Below are 25,924 nucleotides of genomic sequence, written 5' to 3' on the forward strand. Positions count from 1 at the left end.
TCTTGCTGGGTATAGGCACCTGATAAACACTCAGCACCAATGAATGTACATTCCGTTGAGTTTTCAGGAAATGATTTTGCCTTCTGAATCATGCAGTGTTTATAAGAAGTAAAATACTCACAAGCCAACTCCAGAAAGTCTTGAATCCTCTTGACCTGCAGGTGCTGAGATGGAGCAGGGTGTCAGTGGTGAGCAGCTGAATGCTGTTTGTGCGCATCACCCAGTCGAATAAGGTGCAGCCCCTGCTCTGGAGGCGTTTCTAGTCTTAGCGGGAGACTGGGCCTGCTCACAAAATGCATCTTCCAGGGCAAGAATGTACATGCTGAGTTACAGATGCGCAGTATAGATTGTTCTGGAAAAGTTCAGAAGTAGGGAAGGCTACCATTGCGGGAAGGCTACCATTTCAGGAAGGCTTGTGGAGGAGACGGGATGTGAATTGGTCTTTGAAGGAAGTTGGAACTGGGTGATATGAAGGAAACAGTGGAGAGAGTGCGTCATCATCCAAAGCTGAGCAAGTCCAGGCACAGGGGAGTGAGCATATGTAGTGTGTTTAGACAGACTCTCCAGTGTCTGCCGCTGAGTGATAGATTGAGACAGGTTGGGGCCAGGTTGTAGGACCCAGAGATAACAGGCTTAGGAATTTGAATAAGTCTACAGACCGTGGGGAAGGATTTTCAAGAAAGGTGTTAACATGACCAGAGCTATGCTAGAGAAAAGGGGTTCTGTCCATGTAAGAGTTTCCTTTAGGAAATCAATCACAATAGTGACAAGGGGATTAGTGCCTGGACTGGGTTTCTGGCAGTGGGAACTGAAGTGGGTCAGAGGTAAGGAGCATTGAGCAGGGTGTATGACGGGGCTCAGAGACCCATTGGACTCAGAGTAAGAAGGAGACCAGAGCTGTCAGTCTCTTTTGTGACTAACATTCTTTCTCACTCACTGGGTCTGTGGTTATGGAGTCGGTTTTCATCTATGATTTGGGAATGAAAAAGGAAGAGCAAATACCTGATAACTCCTCAGTGACTGTTAAGAAGAATACACCAATACTTGTTAGGGGAGAGGTCATGGGAGACAGCCCACAAATTGGCATGTGGACTTGTGCTGCCAAATGGAGGTCATGATGGGATTGGTGACCTGTTTGATCAGACTCCATATTGTGCTGGAAAAGCAGGGTCAATGCGCAATACCATTGCTAAGATGTTCCATGCCAAGAACATCGTGCATATGCTAAGAGCCACCTGGGGAACCCTTGGTCTCCAGAAGATGCCTGTGGCCCGTGACGCCCCGACCAGTCTGTTGGGAACAACTCTGCTTCTGGGGTTGGTTTGGGTTTGGAAACTAGCCCTTCTGAGAGTCTCTTGCCCAATTCACCTCCCGCTGCTGTTTTTCCCCCAGGTGGGGTGAAGCCTGAGGGCCACGGAGATGACCACGAAATGGTCAACATGGAGTTCACGTGTGACCACTGCCAGGGTTTGATCATAGGCCGGAGGATGAATTGCAATGTGTGCGATGACTTTGACCTTTGCTATGGATGCTATGCGGCCAAGAAATATTCCTATGGGTATGTCTCAGATGACCTCTAGCCTGGTAAACTTTTCTTCATGGATTCCTTTGCCTTTTTTTTAATAATTAAAGAAACCTTGCATTATAAAAAGTTTCAAACATACCCACAAGAAAGAGAGTAGTACAGTGAATCTTCATGTAACAGTGACCCAGACTCAACAATTAGGAAGATTTTGCTATGTGTGCTTAGCTTATGCTTTTTTTTTCCCCACCATTTAAAGCAAATTCCAGACCTTAAATCATTTCCTTCCTGCATACTTCGTATCCATCTCTAAAGATTATGGTCATTTTCTCACGTTACCAAAATGCTATAACCACACCCTGCGAAACTTCACAATAAGGAATTCTACTTCACCTGGTTTCCATAGACAGTCTCCTGGGGGTTGTGAAATCCCAAAATGGAATGTGCAGTGTTTGTTCATTTTTCTGAAGAGAGGGCCTATACCCATCTTTAAAATTTTTTGTATATAAATTTATTAATTTTATTTATTTATTTTTGGCTGCTTTGGGTCTTCGTTGCTGTCCGCGGGCTTTCCCTAATTGCGGCGAGCAGGGGCTACTCTTAGTTGCAGTGCGTGGGTTTCTCATTGCGGTGACTTCTCTCGTTGCGGAGCACTGGCTCTAGACGTGTGGGCTCATTAGTTGTGGCTCACAGGCTCTAGAGCGCAGGCTCAGTAGTTGTGGCACACAGGCTAGTTGCTCCATGGCATGTGGGATCTTCCCAGACCAGGGCTCGAACCTGTGTTCCCTGCATTGGCAGGCAGATTCTTAACGATTGTGCCACCCGGGAAGCCCTGTCTTTAAATTTTCAATAACCACAGTCTTAGAGGTACCTGACGCCCAGTTGTGACCATGCATGTGGTCCCCTGAGGCCCCCTTCTCCCTTTTGGGGGGCTTACAAAAGCCTGTAGGCCTTAAAAATGTCTTGCCTTTGCAGCCACTTGCCTACCCACAGTATCACTGCCCATCCGATGGTGACCATCCGGATCAGTGACCGGCAGAGGCTCATCCAGCCCTACATCCACAACTACTCCTGGCTGCTCTTTGCTGCCCTGGCTCTTTATAGCACCCACCTGGCCAGCGCTGAGGACGTGGATGGCGAAAAGCTGGATCCCCAGGCCCGCAGCAGTGCCGCCACCCTGCGGAGCCAGTGCATGCAGCTCGTCGGGGACTGTCTGATGAAGGCTCACCAGGGAAAAGGTAATTGTTCCTTGTGCATGGAAACCAGACCACCCCTCAGCTGCTTGTGGAGCAACAGCCCCAGTGGAAGTAAAATGCAGGGCTCAGTTCAGAGGCAGTAAAACCCAGTTTTCCACAAGAGGTGGTCACCCTGGAGTGGAACCTAATTTTAAATCCCCAGATTCAGGACTTCCCTGGTGGTTCAGTGGGTAAGAATGCGTGTTCCCAATGCAGGGGGCCCAGCTTCAATCCCTGGTCGGGGAACTAGATCCCACATGCTGCAACTAAGACCCAGTGCAGCCAAAATAAATAAATAAATAAATATTTTTAAAAATAAATCCCCAGATTCATTTGAGAGAAGTGTCAGCATTAAAGTAGCATTTAGTTTCTCTAAAATATTTCATGAAGATGTAAAAAAAACTAATAATTAAAACTCTTGATGTCCGGGGATAAAGTATTTAGTATTTGAATCTACCAGACTTAACTTTGCCAAAGGAATGCAGCCTTTTTTTAACCTGGAGTGCAAATCTACTTCCACACAACTGTGTTCTAGATGAGAGCTATTTATAACTGAAATAGTTTGAGTAGGGACTTCCCTGGTGGTCCAGTGGTTAAGACTCTGCACTCCCAAAGCGGGGGGCCCAGTTTCGATCCCTGGTCAGGGAACTAGGTCCCACATGCCACAATTAAGAGCCTGCATGCCACAACTAAAGATCCTGCATGCTGCAACTAAAGATCCTGCACACCTCAACAAAGATCCTGCATGCTGCAGCTAAGGCCCGGCGCAGCCAAATAAGTAAATAAATAAATATTTTTTAAAAAAGTTTGACTAATAAAATATCTAGATGACTTTGAATCTACTGAGGGGTGCCAAGGAGAAAAATAATGTGGATGTTTAACTTCTGAGTAATTTAAATTCCTTTCAGAATAAATGGACTAACTCCCCATTCTAATAAACATTAGGGAAATCAGACTTGGATGAAGTAGCAGCTGGGTCATACCAGTACTTCAGAGCTATTTTGTTATCTATTTGCCAATGGAAATTTAGAAGTCTGGCTGTGTGGGGCTACTACAAACTTTTAATGTTTATCATTTTCTAAACAGACAATCCTATTGTATCTTTTGTCCTCTGTTGTTAATAAAGTACAAGTATCCCCCACCATCGAAACTTTTGGTGTCTGAAATCAGGAGCTGAGTAGATTTGGACAGCCGTGGCGGGCGGTGGGGGTGGGAGGGTGGAGGGTTGGATTGAGTACTCTTTGCTTCAGTTTGTGGAGAACTCAGCCATGTATTTCCATATAGTAGCAAAGTGATTTATGGCATTTGCAGGGAATAATCCTTATTATAAAACTTTTAACCATTCTCTTATTTGCTTCCCATGTAGGTCTGAAAGCTCTAGCTCTTCTTGGCATATTGCCAGACAGTGACTCTATTTCAGAAAAGCAGGCCCCACCAGTCACTGTGCCCACCCAAACATCAGAGGAGCAGCCAGAGAAAAAAGCCATCCAGGCTGCTGTGGAGCCAGCCGATGCAGGCCCATTTGTGCACCGCAGTGTAAGTAACAATCCTTCCCTGGGCAGAATCACGGGTGAGCTCAGAGCTTTCACATGAGGGACTGGAACACAGGTTAACAGTATAGGCGTGTGACCCAGATTGCCTGGGTGCAGATCCTCTGTCAGACCTTGGGCATGTCACCAGAATCTCTTCACTTTGGTTTTCTCGTCGGTAAAAATGGAAGGATAGTAATGCTAATACCTATTCCTTAGGATTGTTGTGAGGATTTACATGCATTACATACATTGAATTAATGTCTATAAAGTGCTTAAAACAGTGTTCAGGAACTTCCCTGATGGTCCAGTGGTTAAGACTCCGTGCTCCCAGTGCAGGGGGCATGGGTTCGATCCCTGGTCGGGGAACTAGATCCCGCATGTCGCAACTAAGATCCTGCATGCCACAACTAAGATCCCGCATGCTGCAGTGAAGATCCCGCACGCTGCAACTAAGATCCCACATGCCACAGCTGAAGAGCCCGCATGCTGTAATGAAGATTTCCTCACGCAGCATCGAAGATCCTGCATGCCACAACTAAGACTCAACACAACCAAATAAATAACTAGATAAATAAGTAAACATTTTTTTAAGAAAAGCAGTGTTCGGGGCTTCCCTGGTGGTGCAGTGGTTGAGAGCCCACCTGCCGATGCAGGGGACACGGGTTCGTGCCCCGGTCCGGGAAGATCCCACATGCCGCGGAGCGGCTGGGCCCGTGAGCCGTGGCCGCTGAGCCTGCGCGTCCGGAGCCTGTGCTCCACCACGGGAGAGGCCACAACAGTGAGAGGCGGCCCACGTACCACAAAAAAAAAAAAAAAAAAAAAAGAAAATCAGTGTTCATAGTAAGTTCCCTGTCAGTGTTAATTACTCCTGTTTCCTGCCTCCTGTGGTTTTTATAAGAATTGAACAAGGTTATGCACCTAAAGAGATTGGTTCCTGACCTATGGTGAACACTATATATGTGAAACTATTTTTATATTCAGCCAACACATAGGTGATACTAATTGCTTACTACTTACCAAGTAGTTTACGTATGTAGTTTAGAGTAGTTTGCATATGCTTGTGTAAGTAGAAGAAAAGCCTTCCTGGATCCAGGTGGAACCTGTGACAGTGACATTAAGATTGTTCTGTAGAAGAGCAAGCAGAGCTTCCATGATGCTGCCTCCAAAGCTTGAGTTGGTGCTGTAAATGCCCCTGGCTTTGCCTCAAGAGCTGCTGCTGTTTCTGTCCTCTGTCTCTGTTGTGGAGGATCCCCATTTGGTGGTTATAGCTCACTGGGATCTTGTTGTCATTTAGAGGAAGGCAAAAGCAAAGATGGCTGGCAAAAACTTTAAAATTCTATTAGCTTCATTCCGCCAGAGAGCCAGCACAGGACAGGTGACATAATAACCTTCAAGCCTGTTTTGACCACAAAACCCCTTCTCCAGGCAGCATTGTACCCACCCACAGATTATGGTAGGGCAGAAAGAACGTTATCAGCAGAGACAGGATAGATCAGCAGTCTTGTCTTCACCCTTGAGCCTGGGAATAATTGTATCTTCTTGTGAGTTCCCAGCATCTTATGCTACCCATCAGCACAGCGCTCCCCATGTATCTACTTATTCATTTATTTATATGAAAATGGACTCGATGAATTTTTTTATTCAATGGATTAAAATCTTTTACTTTTTATTACTTATTTTGATGCTCAAATTGTCCTGTGTTTGGCCAATGGAAACTTCCAGCTGGCTTTTGTGTCTTTTTGATAAGTCTCCATTATTCTTTGAGCACTTTCTTAATTTTTGATACAAAAAGGTGTTTCAGGCGTATCTTAGGTTTTCCCTGCCTAGGGACTGGAATCATCCTTTTTCTAAGGATCTCCCAGGGCATTATTTTTATTCCTGAGGTGTCCCTACCTTTTGGGTCCTCTTCCCATCAGCAACTGGATATTCCCAGGGTGTCCTGCCTCTGGCTCTGGCTCTTAGTCTTCTCTCTAGCAAATTGCAGTTTCCAACACTGTGCCCACAACAGAACCCAAATGTCCCCACTACAATGGCCCTAAGAACCATATCCTATTTGGGCCCCGAGTACAAATCACTTGTTTTTGAACTTCTCCGCATTTCTAGCCAATCCTAGGCTGTATTAAGGATATTGTTCCTCCTTCCCTCTAATGTCTAGAGATGCTTGTTGTTTTAAACAACTGAGAAAGCAGTCTCAGCCAGAGACATCATCTGTCTACAACAGCCTCTGGCCAGTAATGAGACCCTCTTGAGTGCCATGTGGTGCAACTGCAGTGGCTCTTTGGAGTCCTGTGATAACAGGAAAGAAGATCAAGATTAACATTATTAGCCAGAACTTTGGAATTATATTGTTTTCACAAAGGGCCACATAGTAGAGAGAGTATGGTGTTGGAGATCTTTTCAAGGCAGGTAGCTCTCCCAGTCTCGATCCCCTTCTTGGACAATCGTTCTTTTTTTTTTTCTATTAAATAACTGTATTTAAACTTACATAGAGGTTGAGAAATCCAAGATCAAGAAACAAGTCAGGAAGAGAGCTGGGAAAAAAGGTCAGGTCTATGGATCTCAACTTCATAGGGGAGAGAGAAGGTAGGGGACACAGTGGAAAGTAAAGGCACATTTGTCTTCATGTGGATGAAGCTGATAATGCATCGATTCATGATGTAGATCTGTTATCTTCCCAATGCAGAAAGCAGTTAGCTGACTTAACATAGGGAAAAACTGACAGTGACATGAGGGCAAGGGAGGAGTCGCTAATTAGTGTCACGGGGGCAGGTATCTGTGTCACGGACTTTAATGATATTTTTGACTTGAACAGCCATTTTCTTTGTCTTTTCTTATAGTCTTCAGGGCTCAGATCACGGCCTTTGGCAAGGGCCATCATCAGGGAAGTCATGAAGCTGTCCTCACTTATGTTGATCAGAAAAATAATACATACCTTCCTGCAGTCAGGAAGTGTGTATAAATAGTCCTTCCCTGAGTAGAGCATGCTGATCCAGATAGCCACGGGTTTTTTTTGCAAGGAAGCTGAAGCTTTGACATGTACAATTAACCCTTCGATAAAAGGTGACTCCAGTGTCGCCATTGGATGACTCGTTAATAAGCAGAAGTTCATCCTTAGTGGTCCATTTTCACTTACCATGTTTTCATTGTTGGCAGCCAAGTAAATGGTACTCCGGTTTCCAGTCCACTCTTCAAGCACCCACATTTTCTCTTCCATTTCCATTTCTTCTTCTGCATCTTGGGCAATACAGAGAATGCCTAATTTAAAAAGTATATTGTAAAATTGTCACTGATGGACTTGCTCGATGCAGGGTTACCACAAACCTCAGAAAGGTCCAATCATCCTGTGGTCAAACAGAACTGGTGGTGTGGTCAGTTTCAGGCTTAGATTCAAGTTCCATTCTGTGTCTTGGTTCCATGGTGTGCATAAGGCAAATCTCTTGGACAATCTTATAGCCACTTTCTTCTCAGGGGGGTGTTGAGGGTAGGATTGATGTTGAGATTACAGTATCTGCAGAGGGGAGGATAAGTCAGCTGCCGCTGGGAGATGTCAGGATCTTCTCATGAGTGTTTAGTGTTGGACAACGCCCCATCTTTGGCTCCAAACTGTCCTGCCTTCCCAGACTCCTTGGAGCTAAGGTGCCTCCACCATGCACAGAAGACTTCCTGCCTCGCCTGGTTTCCACATATAAGCCTGTGTGACAGCAAGGAAAAGTACCCTGAGGGCCCAGGGAGTGCAGGTGATTTTTGGGTGACTCTGAGTGACTCCTAAGGAAATTCAGGTCAAGGATTGTCACCCTGCCCGTGTGGGCAGCTCACTGCCAGACTCCTGAGCCCAGAAAACACTCCCAGCTCCGATGAGGGCCCCCTTAGTAAGTCTCTCTGCCAAAATGGAATTCTCAAAGGTGTAAAGTCAGCTTACTATGCTAGAAGGAAATCCACACCTTTGTTTTTTTTCTTTTTCCCCAAGAGAAGAACTGTCCATACCTGGCTTCTGGAAGATAAATAGAATGTGTTAGAGGTTTGTACCAGAGCCATTGCTTATGTGACTGCAGGCTCTGACAGAGCGGCATTTGGCAGGTGTTGGGGGGATGTGATGCAGTGATTACTGTCTTAATTAGAGTACAGATTTATCATCAGAAACGAGGGGCATTCTCTAATTCAAAAGTATTTTTGTTTGTGAAGACTGATTGGCTAGTGATTTTAAAAGTTGTATTATATTAACAAGTAAACGTTTATGAGAAAGAAACCTTAATGCTTTTACACTCACCGTTTTGTTTTCAGGGGCGGAGGGGTGTCCCTGAGGAGGTCAGGCCTTTAGACTGCCGGCAGAGGAGCACGGCAGGGGGCGGTGCTTCCTTCCCGAGGGGGCCTTCCTGCCAGACGCAGGTCCCAGACTCACCTGCAGACGCCTGTGCACCTACGGAACTTCCGGGTAAAGACTCTTTGACAGTTACCTTGATCTCTTTCATCTTAAAATGCACGCATACCCGTCCCTGACTTATTTCTTGCACGCGATTTAAAATTGGCTAGCACCCAAGGGTGCATGGTTTCTCAGTTCAGCATCAAATGGTACTGATAACACTTTGAAAGTCATCTTTCCTTCATCTTGCCTGCTTTCCTACCTTGTTTATTCCCTAATTTACTGAGTGCCTTCTATGTGCCAAGCACTGTGCTAGGCCCTGGGGATGAAACAGGGACCAAGTCAGACAAATGGACACATAGCTCCTGCCCTCACAGTGCTGACAGTCTGGGAGGGTGTAAGACAAAAGGTGTGTGTAACTAATTTGAGCTGGGATGCGATTCTGTCCAGGAGAGAGGCCCAAGTGCGTGTTAGCGGTGATGGGTGTGTAGCTGGAACAGGTTGTGTCAGTGTAAAGCCGTTGTAAATAAGGCCTGCACGGGACCTTGAATGTGCTGAGATCTACTGAGGGGGAGGGCATTCAGGGCAGAAAGAACTGCAGGAGCAAAGACCCCAGAGTGGGAACCCCCAGAGAACCCCGGCAGTCCCCTGGGGGGCGGGTGTATAGGGAGGGGGTGGAGCACTGGAGGGTGGAAGTGGAGAGGTGCTGTGCACTCAGATACCTGCTGGGGGTGGCAGCGCAGGGTCAGGGCTGTTTCAGGGCGACTGAGGAGCCAGGAGTGGGGGTGCTGTGGGCAGAAGGAGCCCACAGTCCTCAGGGCGGCTCAGGGAGGCGGGATCCTCCCCGCCCGGCTGCTCTGTTACAAGCAGAGGTGAGTGCGGCATCCTGCCCCGTCCGAGGGGCCGGCTCTCAGACGGACGGGGCTGACGCTTATCTCTGCAGGGCCGATATAATTCTAAGGTCCAGAAAACAGTTTGACTCCGTGTCAGTCCAGATCATCAGAATCCACTCTGGTCTGATTCCATCTGAGGAGCAGCACCCTGGTTCACGTACAGTTTATTCATCCATCGAGTATTTATTGAGTAGCTGCTGTGCTCCAGAAACATTTCTAGGTGTTTGTGATACATCATTGAAAAAACCAAAAATCTAGAGGGGAAGCCAGACGGTAAACAATCAATATCAAATAATATGGTGTGTTAAAAGGGAATTAAATGCCATGAGCGCAAAAGAGCAGGGGAATGGAGAGCGCGGAGGGGTTGGGAGAGATCGGAGGGCAGGCTCAACCTTAAACCAGGGTGATCAGGACAGACCTCCTTGAGTAAGACGTGTTCAGCAATAGGTTTTTAAAGTCCCAGCTTGATTCTGTAGTGGCACAGGAACAGTGCAGTGGTTACTTGCCTCTTCATACACATATAGAACCTGGCAAAATCTGAAAGCTTGGTGTTTTACAACTCAGATGCTGAAAATTCAGAAGCATTATCTCAGAAGCCCATCGAGGAAAAGGCAGTTACTCCAAGCCCTGAGCAGGTGTTTGCCGAGTGTTCCCAGAAGAGGATTTTGGGATTATTAGCAGCCATGTTACCTCCCTTAAACTCGGTAAGAGACAAATTGGCATTTTAAAAAAGGGAGGGGGGGCTTCCCTGGTGGTGCAGTGGTTGAGAATCCGCCTGCCAATGCAGGGGACACGGGTTCGTGCCCCGGTTCAGGAAGATCCCACACGCCGCGGAGCGGCTGGGCCCGTGAGCCATGGCCGCTGAGCCTGTGCGTCCGGAGCCTGTGCTCCGCAACGGGAGAGGCCGCAACAGTGAGAGGCCCGCGTACTGCAAAAAAAAAAAAAATTTTTTTTAAATAAAAATTAAGAAAGGGGGGGGTGGGTAGTGTTATGCGTAGAAAAAATTTTTGGAAAGCCATATACTGAAATTAACTGTTAATTGCAGTCATCTGTGTATCCCTGGGGTAGGATTATAAACTACAAGTAGGATTGTAAGATGATACCTGAGAATGTTTACTTCACAGTCGATTGTCCCTAAGCCATTTGTGAAAGACACTGCATAATTCCTTTGGCACCAGGCCAGTTATAAATAATATATGAAGGAGAATGGAGTGTTTAGTTGGTGTGGCTACATAGATTTTTGTATTGAACAGATTCCTCTCCTCTCTCGACAGGATCCCACAGTCCCCCTGATAGACCTGGAGCACGTGCTCCCACTCATGTTCCAGGTCGTCATCTCAAACGCAGGCCACCTGAATGAAACGTATCACCTCACCCTGGGTCTCCTCGGCCAGTTAATCATCCGCCTTTCACCAGTGGAGGTCGATGCCGCAGTGACCAAGGTCCTGTCAGCCAAACACAACCTGTTTGCAGCAGGGGACAGTTCCATTGTGCCAGATGGCTGGAAGACCACCCACCTGCTCTTTAGCCTGGGAGCTGTGTGTCTGGACAGGTAGCCACCCCCACTCTACCCCACCTTGGTGTTCATTTCTTTAGGTCAGTGATCTGGCTGTCGATGAGCTTCAGCGTGCTTCTGTGCTCTTGTCTAGGGATCTTTTGTGAGAGTGGAATTTGTTTTATTAGCAACACGGTCAACCGACATTAAAACTGCACTTAAAACCCACATGAAGATAGCTGTGCAGTCTGGGCACTCTCTGGTGATATACATTCTGGTTTGTTCTTTCCTGAGAGTAATAAGTGTAGGCTTTGGGGTTGAAGAAAATAGATCTATTTTCATTATATAAAAGTAGCATAATCACAATACCAAATGTGGAAAACCACAATGAGGGGGAAAAATCACCTTGCCTTGTACCACATCAGTGCATCTGGTGCTGTTTTATTCTCCCCACTGCCACCACACTGCTTGCAGGATCTCAGCTCCCTGACCAGGGATTGAACCCGGGCCATGGCAGTGAAAGTCCAGAATCCTAACCACTAGGCCACCAGGGAACTCCCTGGTGCTATTTTAGTATATATTTCCCGTGCGTTTTTTTCTGTGCGTGAATGTGAGTGTGTACAAGTGCACATGTGTGCGTGACCTTTTATAGAGATGTTAAAAAGCATAGCTGTAGACTTGAGTATATAAAGTAACAAATCTTGATATCCCCCCCCACACACACCTATCATTATATGAAAAGCATCATTCTGGTAGTTTGTTTGTTTGTTTGTTTTGTTTTTGACTACTTTACATTTATTCCAGGAAATCAATGAGGGTTTACAGTTTTAAAATCAGTACATTAACAACAACCAAAATGGGAGTGAGGGAGTACAATGTGATCCTATCAACCAGTGAAGAAAAATCATTTGATAAATCACAACAGTGTATTCATGATTTAAAGAAAACCTTTAAGCAAAGAAAGAATAGAGGCGTAGGCTCCTGATGAGATAAAGAGTTGTCTTAACATTCTGGTAGTTTTTAAATTAATGTAATGAATGGCTCATTGGCATGCTTCTGGGTCTGCCTTAGAGTGTGGCGACCTGATGAGTTGAATTTGGAGCCTGTGCGCTGCCATCTAAATGGAGCTCTTGCCTTCTAGCCGCGTGGGCTTGGACTGGGCCTGCTCCATGGCGGAGATCCTGCGGTCACTGAACAGCGCCCCCCTGTGGCGTGACGTCATTGCCACCTTCACAGACCACTGCATCAAGCAGCTGCCTTTCCAGCTGAAGCACACCAACATCTTCACGCTGCTGGTGCTGGTCGGCTTCCCCCAGGTATGCCACTGAAGGCCTGTCCTCTTCATCACGCGCACAGCGTACATCTTTGGAAGTTTTTTCTTCTTTAGTTGTGTAATTTGCCTTTACAGTATTGGTATATTTTCAAGATTATGGGATGGTTTGTTCAACTTGCATTTTTAACAGTTTAGCCATTTGATTCATTTTCTTGGCTTTGAATAATAGGTAACTGTAATATATTAAATTACAGAGAACTTCAAAATACAGTTGTTCACTTTGGCATTCATCTTGATCTCATTTCTACTTTTCACGTCTCTCAACTGGTTGGGACGAAGAGGACTGTGAAAACATGGCTTTATCCAGCAAGCACTTAAACCAGTTCTGTGCCAGACCTGTGCCAGGCCCTGGACTTAGAGATGGGAAGAACCCTGTCCTTGAGTGCTTGTTGAAGTCAGCGGCACAAGCAAAAGGCACTGTGCTCTGTGTGCTGCTGAGTTGCCTTTTCTGTCTGTGTCGTGTTTAGGTCCTCTGCGCGGGGACCCGCTGTGTTTATATGGATAACGCCAATGAACCGCATAATGTGATCATCTTGAAGCACTTTACTGAGAAGAACAGGGCTGTGATCGTCAATGTCAAAACCCGGAAGAGGAAAACAGGTCCCAAGCATAATTTTTTTTTCTAAGAATGAGAGACAGTTGTCTAATCTCTGTATACTCTAAAAGCAGTTAAAATATCTTGGTTCTTCCCCTGCATGTGAATTTTTAAAAAACAAGTTATAGCTCCCTGAACTTCTTTTTGCTTGTCTCTGAAGTGATGTGGTTGAATTGGAATCACTTTGAAGGCCCTTTCCACACTGTTATTTTGTGTATATGGCTCTGTGTTTTGGGGTTGGCTAGATGTTTAGCTTCTGATCATTAGCTCTTTTCATTTGCCAGTGTCATTTGTTTTCTAATGGGTAATTTAAATATATGATGGAGTCAGGTGGCTACAGGACTGTAAAATAACTTCACATAATTGTATTGGCATTCATGTCACTTTCCCTTTTGTTTCATCAATAGAACAGGGAAGGTACATCATTATGTGCCCAGGTCTGCTCTTGAAATAATCTGCTTTATCATTCAGCTTCAGCACTAGGCACTGTCTGTGCTATTTTTGTGTACTGTGCAATGTAAAAGTCAAGGTTTATTTATTTATTTGTTTGTTTCTTTGCATGTCACTATCCCATTGTTCTATGACCATTTGTTGAACAGACTATTCTTTCCTCATTGAATTATCTTGGCAACTTTGTGAAAATTAATTGACCCATGTGTGTTTGTGTCTATTTGTGGATTCTGTTATGTTCCAGTAATCTATATATCTGTCCTTACGCGAATACCACATTGTCTTGACTGTTGTAGAGTTCTCCTGAGTATTGAAATCAGGTTCTCCAACTTTGTTATTCTTCAGAATTGTTGGCTAGTCTAGTTCCTTTGTCTTTCTGTATAATTTTAGAATCAGCTTGTCAGTGTCTATTAAAGAACCTGCTGGACTTTTGATTGGCATTGTATTGAATCTATAGATCCATTTGGGGAGAAGTGACATCTTACCAATACTGAGTCTTTTGACTTGGGAGCATGGTATATCTCTCCATTCACTTATGGGATAAATTTGGGTCTTATAAAATGTAGATCTTTAATTTCTCTGAACCTCACATGGGGTATCAGATGCCTCTTCTCATTCCTGGTTTTGGTAATTTGTATCTTTTCTTTTTTGTTTCCTAGACTAGCCAGAGATTTATCAATTTATTGGATCTTTGCCAAGGACCAGCTTTTGGTTTCATTGATTTTTCTGTTATATCTGTTTTCTCTTTTATTGATTTCTCTCTTTCCATTATTAATTTCCTTATTTCTTCTTGCTTTGAGTTTAATTTGCTCTTTTTTCTTTTTCTGGTTTCTTAAATTGGAAGTCTAAATCACTGATTTTGAGACCTTTCGTTTTTTGTCGATAGAAGCATTTTAATGCTGTGAATTTCCTGTTAGGTGTGGCTTCATCCACATCCATAATTTTTGATATGTTGTGTTATCATTTTCATTCAGGTCAGAGTATTTTCTATTCATCTTGTGATTTTTTTCTTTCTTCTGTGATTATTTAAAATTTTGTAGTTTAATTTCCAAATATTTGGGGATATTCCAGATATCTTTCTGTTATTGATTGCAAGTTGTGGTCAGAGAACATACTATGAATGATTTCAATCCTATTAAGATTACTGCAGGGGCTTCCCTGGTGGCGCAGTGGTTGGGAGTCCCCCTGCCGATGCAGGGGACGTGGGTTCGTGACCCGGTCCGGGAGGATCCCACATGCCGCGGAGCGGCTGGGCCCGTGAGCCATGGCCGCTGAGCCTGCGCGTCCGGAGCCTGTGCTCCGCAACGGGAGAGGCCACAGCAGTGAGAGGCCCGCGTACTGCAAAAAAAAAAACAACAAAAAAGGATTACTACGATATGTTTTATGGTCAAACATTTAGTCTGTTTTAAATAAGATTCCACGTGCACTTGAAAAAAATGCATATACTGTGTTGTTGGTAGAGTGTCCTATAGATGTCATTGAGTTCAAGTCATTTGACAGTGCTGTCAAGTCTTATATACTGTTACTGATTTTTTGTCTATTTGTTCTAACAATTACTGATAAAGGAATGTTAAGGTATCCAGCTATAATTGCATGTATGGTCTGTTTCTCATTTCATTATGAAACGTTCCTTTTTATCGCTAATAATATTCCATGTTCTGAAATCTACTTTAATATTTAGGTAGCCTCTCTAGCTTTTTTGTTGTTAACTAACATTTGCATGATGCATCTTTTGCTATTCTTTTGCTTTAACCTCCCTGTGTCTTTACATTTCAAGTGTAGATAGTACATAGTGGAGTCTTCTTTTTTAATCCAGTCTGACAATACCTGCCCTTTTTTTGTTTGTTGTTTTGTTCGTTTGCTTGCGGTACGCGGGCCTCTCACTGTTGTGGCCTCTCCCGTTGCGGAGCACAGGCTCTGGACACGCAGGCTCAGTGGCCATGGCTCACAGGCCTAGCCTCTCTGCGGCATGTTGGATCTTCCCGGACCGGGGCACGAACCCGCGTCCCCTGCATCGGCAGGTCGACTGTCAACCACTGCGCCACCAGGGAAGTCCTTTGTTGTTTTTTTTAATGGAAGTATAGTTGATTTACAATGTCATGCTAGTTTCAGGTTTACAGCACAGTGATTCAATGTATATATTCTTTTTTCAGATTCTTTTCCTTTATAGGTTATTACAAAATATTGAGTATAGTTTCCTGTGCTATGCAGTACATCCTTGTTGGTTATCTGTTTTATATAGTAGTGTATGTCTGTTAATCTCAAACTCCTAATTTATCCCTCCCCAATACCTGCCTTTTAATTGAGATGTTTAGACCATTTGTATTCAATACACTTATCAGGATGATTGAGTTCAAATCTACTATCTTCTTATTTATTTATTTATTTGTTTGTTTGTTTTTATTTTTGGCTGTGTTGGGTCTCCGTTGCTGTGCGTGGGCTTTCTCTAATTGCGGCGAGCGGGGGCTACTCTTTGTTGCAGTGTGCAGGCTTCTCATTGTCATGGCTTCTCTTGTTGCAGAGCATGGGCTCTAGGTGCATGGGGTTCAGTAGCTGTGGCACATGGGCTCTAGAGCGCAGGCTCAGTAGTTGTGGCACACGGGCTTAGTTACTCCGCGGCATGTCGGATCTTCCCGGGCCAGGGATCAAACCCATGTCCCCTGCGTTGGTAGGTGGATTCTTAACCACTGTGCCACCAGGGGAGCCCCTCTACTATCTTCTTGCTTGTTTTTTGTTTGTCACATCTGTTCTTTGTTCTTTTTTCCTTCTAACTTCTTTTGGATTGAGTTGTTTTTGTTTTTTTAAATGATTCCATGTTATCTCCACTATTAGCTTTAAAGTATATCTTATTTTTTAAGTGGTTGCTTTAGGGTTTACAGTAGTTTACCTTCAAATAATTTCTTACTGGTTGCATTAGGGTTTATAATATATACCTTTAACTCATTGTGGTCTATCTTCAAACAATCTACCACTTCACATATAGTGAAGAAACATAGGTTTTATATTTTTATTCCGTCATCTTTTGTACTGTTGTTGTCACACATTATACTTTTACATGATGTCAACCTCACAATACATTATTTATTTTGCTTTAAAAGTCACATACTTTAAAAGGGATCTTAAAATGAGAAAACAATAGCTTTAATATTTAGCCACATACTTACCATTTCTGGTGCTCTTCATTCCTTTGTATAAGTTCAAGTTTGTACCTGGTATCATTTTTTTTTTTTTTTCCTGAAAAACGTCCCTTAATATCTCTTGTAGTGCAGGTCTGCTGCTACAAAATTGTTATTTTGGTTCGTCCTGCCAAACCAAAGAAATATTTACTTTGACCTCATCTTTGAGATGAAGTTTTCTATGTAAAAAATTGTAGGCCGAGAGTTTTTTCTTTGCACACCTTAAAGATATTGATCTTTTTTCTTCTGGTTTGCATAGTTTATGCCATGAAGTCAGCTGTCATTCTCTGTTACTCTTCAAAATGTGTCTCTTTTCTCTGCCTGCTTTTAAGATTTTTCTCTTAATCATTGCTTTTTAGCATTTTGATTATGATGTGCCTTGGCATGATTTTCGTTATGTTTCTTCTGCTTGATGGTTTAAGGAGCTCCTGGATCTATAGATTTATAGTTTTCATCAAATTTGGGGTTTTTTTGATCATTATGTCTTCAAATAGTTTTTTGCCCCCGACTAGGACACTTCCACTCTCACTGGTGGGAAGACAGAATGTTCTCAGAGTTCTTTGTGAACTCCAAGAATTGTTTGCCTACTGCTTTTTGACAGTTCTTTCCTAGAACTAGGTAGTTCCCTATTTAGATAGTTTCCTCTCACATTTGTGTAGATCAGTATTCAGCCAAATACTCATGAGGAACCCTCTGTAGACATCTAGAGGGGTCTCCCACACACCCCTCTCTCTGTGCATCTCCCTTCTCTTTGATATTCTGCCCCATAAGTTCTAGCTGCCTTGACTTCCCTGAACTCTGACCTCTGTCTCCTCAGTTCATTAAAACTGGACTTGGATTTCCACTCCATGCTGTGCAGGCTGGAAATTGTCTCCAGATAGCCAGGGCTATTGGAAGGCTCACCTGGTTTATGTCCCTTCTTTCAGGGGTCATCGTCCTGTACTACCTGTTGTCCAATGTCTGCAAACCATCGTTTCATGTATTTTTCCAGGGTTCTTATTGTTTAATGTAAGAGAGTAAATCTGATCCCTTTTACTCAGGCTTGTTCTGAAATGGAAGTCTCCCATGTGTTCTGTGTTTATGAACTTCATTTAACACCTTTGGAGACAACCTGTTTGTGTGAGTAGTAGGAATGTGAATTGCATCTCTTGGTGGCTTGGTGGGTAGGTGGCCCAGTACCACTTTTGTGCTCAGCTGCAAGCTGGCCTTAAATATAATGGCTGAGTTTGAAGCCAGAGATTTGTGTTTTGGGGTCTGCAGTTCTTGCTTCAGTAAGACACATTACTGGGGAAGAAACTTACCTGCAGGAAGTATTAACTGTGCTTTTTGTGCCTTCTTTTCCTGTCTGACATCACCCTTCAGTGAAGGACTACCAGCTGGTCCAGAAAGGGGGAGGACCGGAAAGCAGCAACTCTCAGGCCCAGCTGAGCCAGTACTCCCAGCACTTTGCCTTTATTGCCAGTCACCTTCTGCAAACCAGCATGGACAGCCACTGTCCCGAGGCAGTGGAAGCAACTTGGGTCCTGTCCCTGGCCCTCAAAGGATTATACAAAACACTAAAGGTAGTGGTGAGCTTCTTCCATTTGCTGATGAATCTGGCTGTGATTTAACACCGGCAGGGTATTAACTAGAAGGAAGCACCATCTGATTTCAGTGGGTGGTTAATCATAGGATCTTGATTACTTTGAGAAATAATTGGGACCTTGCACAAGGATAACTTTAAGGAAGAAACACAATTTTCCCAATAGTTGGTTCTCTGTAATTTTTAAGTCCTGCCTCATGGAACCAGGTACCACTACCTAATGGGCCCATAACCTTGGAAGATGAGAAGAAAAATTGACTGAACAGTTTCTCACTTCCCTCTGAACCACGGTCCCTTCTGGTTCATCCTAGGAAGAATAAAGGGGGCTAATATCTTACGGGATCTTGGAGCAATAGGTTTGGCATTTGGTGTGAGAGAAGACAGACCAGTTAAAGAGCTGGGCGACAGTTGACATGGAGACAGGAAGCCTGGAATTGTGGGGCTTCTTCTACCATCTGAGAGGCATAGACAGGGAGGATCTTTCCAACAGAACTTGCCATGAGAGGAGGATCTCATTTGGAAAGTTTATGCGTCCCCTGACTTGGGCACCACTGGTGAGGAGGCCATGGAACAACTCAAGCACCACAAGGAGATTGGACCAGATGGCATTTCAGCTCTGGCCCAGCCCTGAGAGTTTATATTTTTAGGTTTGAGACCACATATCTGCTGTTTGTTGATTTCATGGCATTTATCACAATCTACTATTGTTTTAATTGTTTGCATTACAGTAGGAAAGAGAAAATAAACTCCCTGAGGTCAGAGACCATTTCTGTCTTTGGAGCCTTCATTCCGTAAATATCTGTCTATTTGTCGAGCACCAGGGGCCAGATGGAACTGAGTATGTAGTGTTGAACTAGAAAGAATGTCCCTGCTGTCATGGAGCTTTCAGCCTAAACTGCAAGGGAGACAACAAAGAGCCTTCAAGGAAATCCACCATGAGTCAGAAAGAGCCTTTCTGAGGAGGTGAAATCTGAGGTGATAGATAAGGAGTCTACGCAGAGCATGACATCCTGGCAGAGGTCAGACTCCAGGCCTGGTTGTCAGGGGGCAGAAAGAACTACCCTAGGGCTTTGGGGCAGTGCCGAGGAGGGGCGGAGAGCACAGAGACAGGCGGGAGCCTGTAGCACCTTGGCAGCCATGAATAGGGACTCGGATTTCAGTCTGCAGGGAAGTGGGAAGCTTTTGGAAGGTAGAGAGTAGGAGAGGGACGTACGACCTCTGTTCTTAGCACAGGACTCAGCACACAGACTGTACGAGGCTTCAGAAGTACTTGCTGAGTGAATGAAGTAGAGAGCGAACAGACTTAGGTTATGGCTCAGGTTCAGAGTTTTCATCCTCCCCGTTGACTCTGGAATTTTCACCAGAAGGTGAACTTGGGCCACTAGCTGAGACTGGGCTCTGACAGAGGCCTGCTTCTCCCTGGGTGACCCGTACCTTCTTCACTCTGAGGCCGTTGCAAATCATTCTTTTTCTGTTTGGCAGGCTCATGGTTTTGAAGAGACCCATGCTACCTTCCTTCAGACTGATTTGCTGAAGCTGCTGGTGAAAAAGTGCAGCAAAGGGACCGGCTTCAGTAAAACGTGGCTCCTCCGGGACCTGGAAGTAAGGGGCCAGGGTGATTCCTGCTGCTGCTTCCTGCTGCAGATTTACTGGCCTGGGAGTTAGAACCACCAGTCAGTTACAGCTGGTTCTGCCCTGTGTGCACTCTCATCTGGTGCAGTTGTTAAAAACAGTGTCTTATATTTGTCTTCCTTTTTGGAAACAGAGATTATGACACCTGTCCTCCCTTGTCAGAGAAAATGAACTTGATGTTTGTTCAAAGAATTCTGGAAGAGAAGTATTTTGTGGAAACACACGGTTGACCAATTATATCATGGTAGTAAATCTGCCCTTGAATTATTATTTCCCTTTTAACTTCCTTTGAGCTAAAATCAGTTCCTAAATTTGTCCTCACTTTTGTTTATTTTATGTAGGATTTTAGTTGATAATTTTCATTTTATTACTTTTCGCCATAGGCCTTAGATTTTTCTTAGTGGAATTACTGGTTCCCTGGGACATCTCTGTGCCAAGTGTCAACTTCAGGTCAGAGAAGGCTGCTTCTGTATGGCAGTGCTCAGCTGGCCATTCTCAGTCACACAGAGGCCTGAGCTCCAGGAAACAGCTCTCAGTTGCCACAGGAGGATTTGGTTAGGTTTTAGGAAAATATGCTAAAACATATTAATGGATAACCTGGTGAGCATTTGAGCTCTTGTTCTTTAGGAAATATTTTAAAATAAATTTTTTTTACATTCAAAAACTTATTTTTTTTATATTCAGAAAGTTTGAAAAATAGAAAAGAAAGAAAAACTCCAAATTTCATCCCCTGCAAACACAGCTACCATTAGTATTATGTGTATTTCCTCTTTCTAATTTTTTTCCTTCTGTGTTTATATTACATACATAGGTTTAGATTGTACAGTGAAGCACACTGTTGAAATAAATTGAGGTCATGTGATGGCCAGTTTTCTAAGTTTCTAGGCAGTTTTCATAACGACCATCTTCAGTGGCTACAGATGATCCATAAAGATGGATTTCAGTTTTTTGCCATTATTAAATGCTTCGTTGACCATATTGGGAGTATAACTTTTTACACATTTTACATTATTCCTAGAAGATGAGTCACCAGGTCAAAGGTTATGAACATATGTATAGCTCTTTACATTTCACCAAAATGCCTTCTAAAAGGATGATAGCAACTTACACCATCGGTGGCAAAGTTAAACACAAAGGTCCCTTGTATTTTTTAGTCAGCATTTCTTTGACTAGAAGTATGATTGAACATGTTTTCATATTTCTGTACTAATTTTACATTCTTAATGTGAATTCTGATGTCTTTGAAAAGGTTCAGTCAGATATTTTCTACCCTTTGAGGGTTAAAAATCTCACCCACTAAACACTCATGTTCCTGCCCCGCCTGATTTTCTTTCTGTGTAGATTTTGTCCATCATGCTGTACTCTTCAAAAAAGGAGATCAGCACTTTGGCTGAGCACGGAGAGCTGGAGCTGGATGAGCGAGGGGACCCGGAGGAGGAGGTGGAACGGTCAGTCAGCAGCCCGGGAGAGCCAGAGCAGAAGAAGCTAGACCCTCTCGAAAGCCTGGATGAGCCCACCAGAATATGTTTCTTGGTACGTTCTTGGGTCGCTGTGGACTGAGGAAGGGACTCTAAGGAATGGATTCTCTTTGGCTTGGACTGTGTTTCAGCCTCCACGTGAAAATGCTTCAGGCTGATGTCCTGAGAATGCACTTCCTGAAGACTCAGTCAGTATTGTGCAGAATTCGTCCAGAGGGATGGAAAAGCCCTATTACAACAGTAGTTCTTAATGTTTGGGGGTCATGGGCCCAAAAACTTTAGATCGTTTCTCCCATAAACTATACTTGCAAATACTTTTGTAAAATTTTGCATGTAATTTCAGGCCTGTCCATAAATCACCAGGTGACAGTCTGTCCTCACAGTTTCTCAGACACACTCCTACTTTCGCTGGATAATCCACTCTTCCTCAGAATGATGTGAAAATGGGCAAGGGCTTGGACTTCAAAGGGTCTAACTGTGTGAAGAGTAAACAGAGAGTATGGGGTAGATATAAGAAAAGCAAGTACAGTTTTTAAAAACATCAAAAGAAAGTCCAGTACTTAGATTTATGTGCCACTTATCAAACTTGAGTGCAAGGCAGCTGCTACAGAGAAGCTAGCAATGAATACAATTTGGTGGGTAGTTATTGACTATTAACAGTACATTTGTTTGCATGACTTTTTTTTCTTGGTGTTTCCATGTTTTATATCTTCCTTTGAATTTATAACAGTAATGCAGATTTTACAGTCCATGTTTTAGGGCTTATAATCTTATATATACATGAAGTACCCATGTGATGTTCTTACATTTTAACTTGTAGTAACTTTAGGAAATAATTGTTTTATCACTCTTGAGGTCAGATCATCAATAATGTGTTAAAGCAGTTTAAATTGTCTCTCTTCTACTTCCTCCTTGTGGCCTTCAGATGGCTCACGACGCCCTCAATGCCCCTCTGCACATTCTCCGGGCCATATACGAACTGCAGATGAAGAGGACTGACTCCTTCTTCCTGGAGGTTCAGAAGAGGTAAGGGACATTTAGATGCAGCCAAAGTGTAGTGAGTGAGGCAACAAGTAAGGGTGGGACTCTGTTTACCTCCTGCCAACTAGATCTGGATAAAAACTCCTGACGGGCCAAAGAGCAGTTGGTTTTCAGTTCTTCATAAAGCAACATGAAAGCTGTCTGTGCCACACCACGTGGCTCATCTTTGAGCTGTGTTGTGTGCTTCTCCTTTAGGAAGAGCTTTATATTCGCAGTCTGCCTCTTAGAGTAAACTCGTTGTGGGGGCAGAGTTTTGACACAGACGCCAAGGTTTCTCTCCCACGTCAGCCCAGGGAGCAAACGGTGCAGAGCAGGACCTTCTGGTACATTCTGGTACCTTCTGGTACCTTCTGGTCAAAAGTTCCTTTCGTTTGTTTGTTTTTTCACTTCTGTACATTATTTTCATGTTTTTTCTTCAAGCATTATTATAAAATTAACAATATACCCTTCCTCTTGGCCAGGAAGTTCAGAGCTAGTTCTCGGGCCCAGCTCTTAAATTTGTGGGAAACTTTATGTTTCTGCAACTAATCTCCTCCTCCATCCCCCACATCCTAGTTTTGACTTCCTATTCTGATTTATATCCAATTCCAATTTAATTTTCTTTTATTTCATATTTCTATTTTCCCATATGTATTTCTTATCTACTGCCTCAAATCCTTTGTGAGATGAGGCAGGGTTGCATCAGTTAGGACACAGAAGTATCATGGTCAAGGAAGATGGAATTTGTTTTCCCTCTCGCGGCGCAGTCCAGAGGTAGGCAGCAGCCTAGGGTGGGTGGGCGGTCTGCTTCACAAGGGACCCTGCACCCCCAAGGGTGCTGTCTTCATCTGTGTCGTCAGAGCTGGCTCCCTGACACCAGCTCTTTGTTCCAGCCCAGAGAAAAGGGGGAAGGTGGGGAAAGGAGCTCATCCTTAACCCAGTTGTTTGAGGGCAGGCTGCGGAAATGGCACACGTTACCCCACTGGCCTCCCGTTGGCGTGACCCTAGTTGCATTGCTGCTAGGAGGACTGGGAACTATGTCTCGAGCTGGGTGATTGTGTATCTTGCTAAAACTTCAGGGAACTTTGTTTCTAAATGAAAGGAAGAATGGATCCTAAGGGATGGCTTGCATCTCTGCTTTGGGCACATGGGCACGCATGCACATCTGTGTGCCCGTTTGTGGGCACATTTGCGTGCACGAGAGTCTGTGTGCGAAATATGCAACGTAATAATGTGATTGCGAAGTAACAGGAAAATAACTCGGATCGGCATTTCTGCACGTTTCACTGCAGGCTGCATTCTTGCCTTTCTGTAACTAGGGTGCCCAACTTTGTGTTCCTTCCTTCTCTTCAGGTTTGACGGGGATGAGCTCACCACCGATGAAAGGATACGGACCCTGGCTCAGAGGTGGCAGCCCAGCAGGAGTCTGAGACTGGACGAGCAGAGCGCCAAAGCTGTGGATACAGACATGATTATCTTACCATGCTTGGTATGTCGCCCCACCTGGGAAGGAAGGTGTCTGCCCCGTGTCCACCCTAGTTGTGAGAAGGCCAGGCCTCTGTGACGGTGGTCTTTGGGTTGCAGTCCCGGCCCGCACGCTGTGACCAGGCCACCACGGAGTCGAACCCCGTGACCCAGAAGCTGATCTCCAGCACGGAGAGTGAACTGCAGCAGAGCTACGCCAAGCAGCGGCGCAGCAAGAGCGCCGCCCTCCTGCACAAAGAGCTCAACTGCAAGAGCAAGAGGGCCGTGCGGGACTACCTCTTCCGCGTGAACGAGGCCACAGCAGTCCTGTACGCCCGCCACGTGCTCGCATCCTTGCTTGCTGAGTGGCCGGGGCACGTGCCGGTGAGCGAGGACATCCTGGAGCTGAGCGGCCCTGCCCACATGACCTACATTCTGGATATGTTCATGCAGCTGGAAGAAAAGCACCAGTGGGAGACGGTAATTAGGCAGCTGGGCTGGGCGCTCACGCCACTTGCTCCTCCTCTGTGTCCCTGCCAGCCCCCCGCTGGGGGGTTTGAACAGGCTTCCTCTAGTGAGTGCCTTCCTGGAGTGAGGTTACCTGTGTGGCTGTACAGCCCCCTGACAGGTGTGAACACAATGAAGGCAGGGTCAGGTCGCTGTTAAACTCTCCCAAGTACAGGCCTGGAGCCGAGCTCATGGCCTAGGCAGACTAGGTGCTCAGAGAGTGTTTGATGTAAAGATCCACAAAACCTGCCCTTGCAGTTTTCCGACTTAAGAGTCTAACTCTCCTTGATAGCCTGTCTCTTCTCATGTCCCCTAGGGTCTCACACAGTGTGAAGTATGGGAGACAGGGTTAATTATGATTCTGACAGCCTGTTCCTGTAATACAGGAAGCCTTCCAGGAAGGTTTACGTCTTCTGTTTTAAACCATGGTTTCTAGAATGTCTACCTCACATCAGACACTCTGCCAGCACTTACACCTATGTTACGTTGTGACCCAGGGAGTTTTATTGGTGAAGAAATCAAGCCCGGGAGGCTTGTCCAAGGCTCCCAGCTTCTGGGTGGCAGACGTGGGGTCTTACCAGAGTCTGTGCATTCTCTTAAGTCCAGTGCTCTAATTTTTTTTCTTTGGCCACACCTTGCAGCATGTGGGATCTTAGTTCCCTGACTAGGGATCAGACCCGTACCGCCTACAGTGGAAGTGTGGAGTCCTAACCACTGGACTGCCAGGGAAGTCTCCAGTGCCCTAATTTTAAGTTTCAACTTGACAAGTGGTGATCATCTTTTGTTTTGTTTTTAAATCAAATCTTCAACTCGGCCTTTTGAAGTAGTGCTGGGTTAGCAAACTTTCACAGGGCTGGAAGCATCTCTTCCACTTCCTTCTGTGTAGAACCAGGGGACCCACATAGCAGAACTCAGGAGCCCTGGGCACAGTCTCTAGCTGAACTACAAGGTTTTGTCACCATCTTCCCATGTTTCCTGCCCGTGTCCCACCAGATACTGCAGAAGGTGCTCCAGGGCTGCCGGGAGAGCATGCTAGGCGCCATGGCCCTGGCGGCCTGCCAGTTCATGGAGGAGCCAGGAATGGAGGTGCAAGTGAGGGAGTCGAAACACCCGTATAACAACAACACCAACTTTGAGGTACGATCCAGGGTCGGCCAGACCCGCCCAGCCTCAGGGTACGCAGCTGGCAGGACCTGCAAGGGTTGCCGAGTAGCATGAATCTCATCAACTCCCAGTGCGGCTCTTTCTGCCTGGACAGACACGGCCTAGACAGTGCTCCCGTGCTCTCAGCAGCAGTCTGCCTCCCTGAAGCCAGTCCCGGGAATCTATACAAACAAGTCCTCTCTTCTCCTGACCTCCTTTTAATAGAAAGCAAGGGGCCACCCGGCCTTGGAGGAGAGGTTCCTCTTCCTGCAGCAAGCTCCTGAGAGTGAGGCCTTGGGGTCTCTGGCAGAGACTTTGAGTGTGGGTCTGGGTTCAGCCCTCACTCTGTCCATCTCCTGATGACCTGGCCACACCTTGGAGTCTCCCACCCCTTTGTTTAATTACCCAGAACTGAAAAGCCTCATCTCTTCCATCCTTAACTCTGTACGTGGACAGAGAGATGTAGGAGTTTGGATGAGGCAGGAGGGGGGGCGGCCTCAGTTATCC

The 25,924-nt window shown here is 45.1% G+C and overlaps 1 protein-coding gene across 7 annotated transcripts in view; it reads left to right on the forward strand.

Moving 5' to 3' along the window:
• Positions 1 to 25,924, forward strand: part of ZZEF1 (zinc finger ZZ-type and EF-hand domain containing 1) — a 117,298-nt gene that overhangs the window by 77,540 nt on the left and 13,834 nt on the right. For 6 of the 7 annotated variants that reach the window (XM_067021533.1, XM_059046627.2, XM_059046628.2 and 3 more), the window contains 15 exons: positions 1,393 to 1,558; positions 2,498 to 2,760; positions 4,124 to 4,293; positions 8,571 to 8,721; positions 10,107 to 10,246; positions 10,817 to 11,094; positions 12,179 to 12,353; positions 12,838 to 12,970; positions 17,954 to 18,153; positions 19,656 to 19,775; positions 21,147 to 21,338; positions 22,209 to 22,309; positions 23,657 to 23,792; positions 23,888 to 24,247; positions 25,268 to 25,411. In XM_067021533.1, the coding sequence (XP_066877634.1) occupies positions 1,393 to 1,558; positions 2,498 to 2,760; positions 4,124 to 4,293; positions 8,571 to 8,721; positions 10,107 to 10,246; positions 10,817 to 11,094; positions 12,179 to 12,353; positions 12,838 to 12,970; positions 17,954 to 18,153; positions 19,656 to 19,775; positions 21,147 to 21,338; positions 22,209 to 22,309; positions 23,657 to 23,792; positions 23,888 to 24,247; positions 25,268 to 25,411 (2,729 nt within the window). Of the gene's footprint in view, positions 1 to 1,392; positions 1,559 to 2,497; positions 2,761 to 4,123; positions 4,294 to 8,570; positions 8,722 to 10,106; positions 10,247 to 10,816; positions 11,095 to 12,178; positions 12,354 to 12,837; positions 12,971 to 17,953; positions 18,154 to 19,655; positions 19,776 to 21,146; positions 21,339 to 22,208; positions 22,310 to 22,989; positions 23,057 to 23,656; positions 23,793 to 23,887; positions 24,248 to 25,267; positions 25,412 to 25,924 lie in introns of those variants that run through there. The other variant, XM_067021536.1, reaches the window with a different exon arrangement.

Source organism: Kogia breviceps, chromosome 19, assembly GCF_026419965.1.
Source record: "Kogia breviceps isolate mKogBre1 chromosome 19, mKogBre1 haplotype 1, whole genome shotgun sequence".
Classification (NCBI taxonomy): Eukaryota; Metazoa; Chordata; class Mammalia; order Artiodactyla; family Physeteridae; genus Kogia; species Kogia breviceps.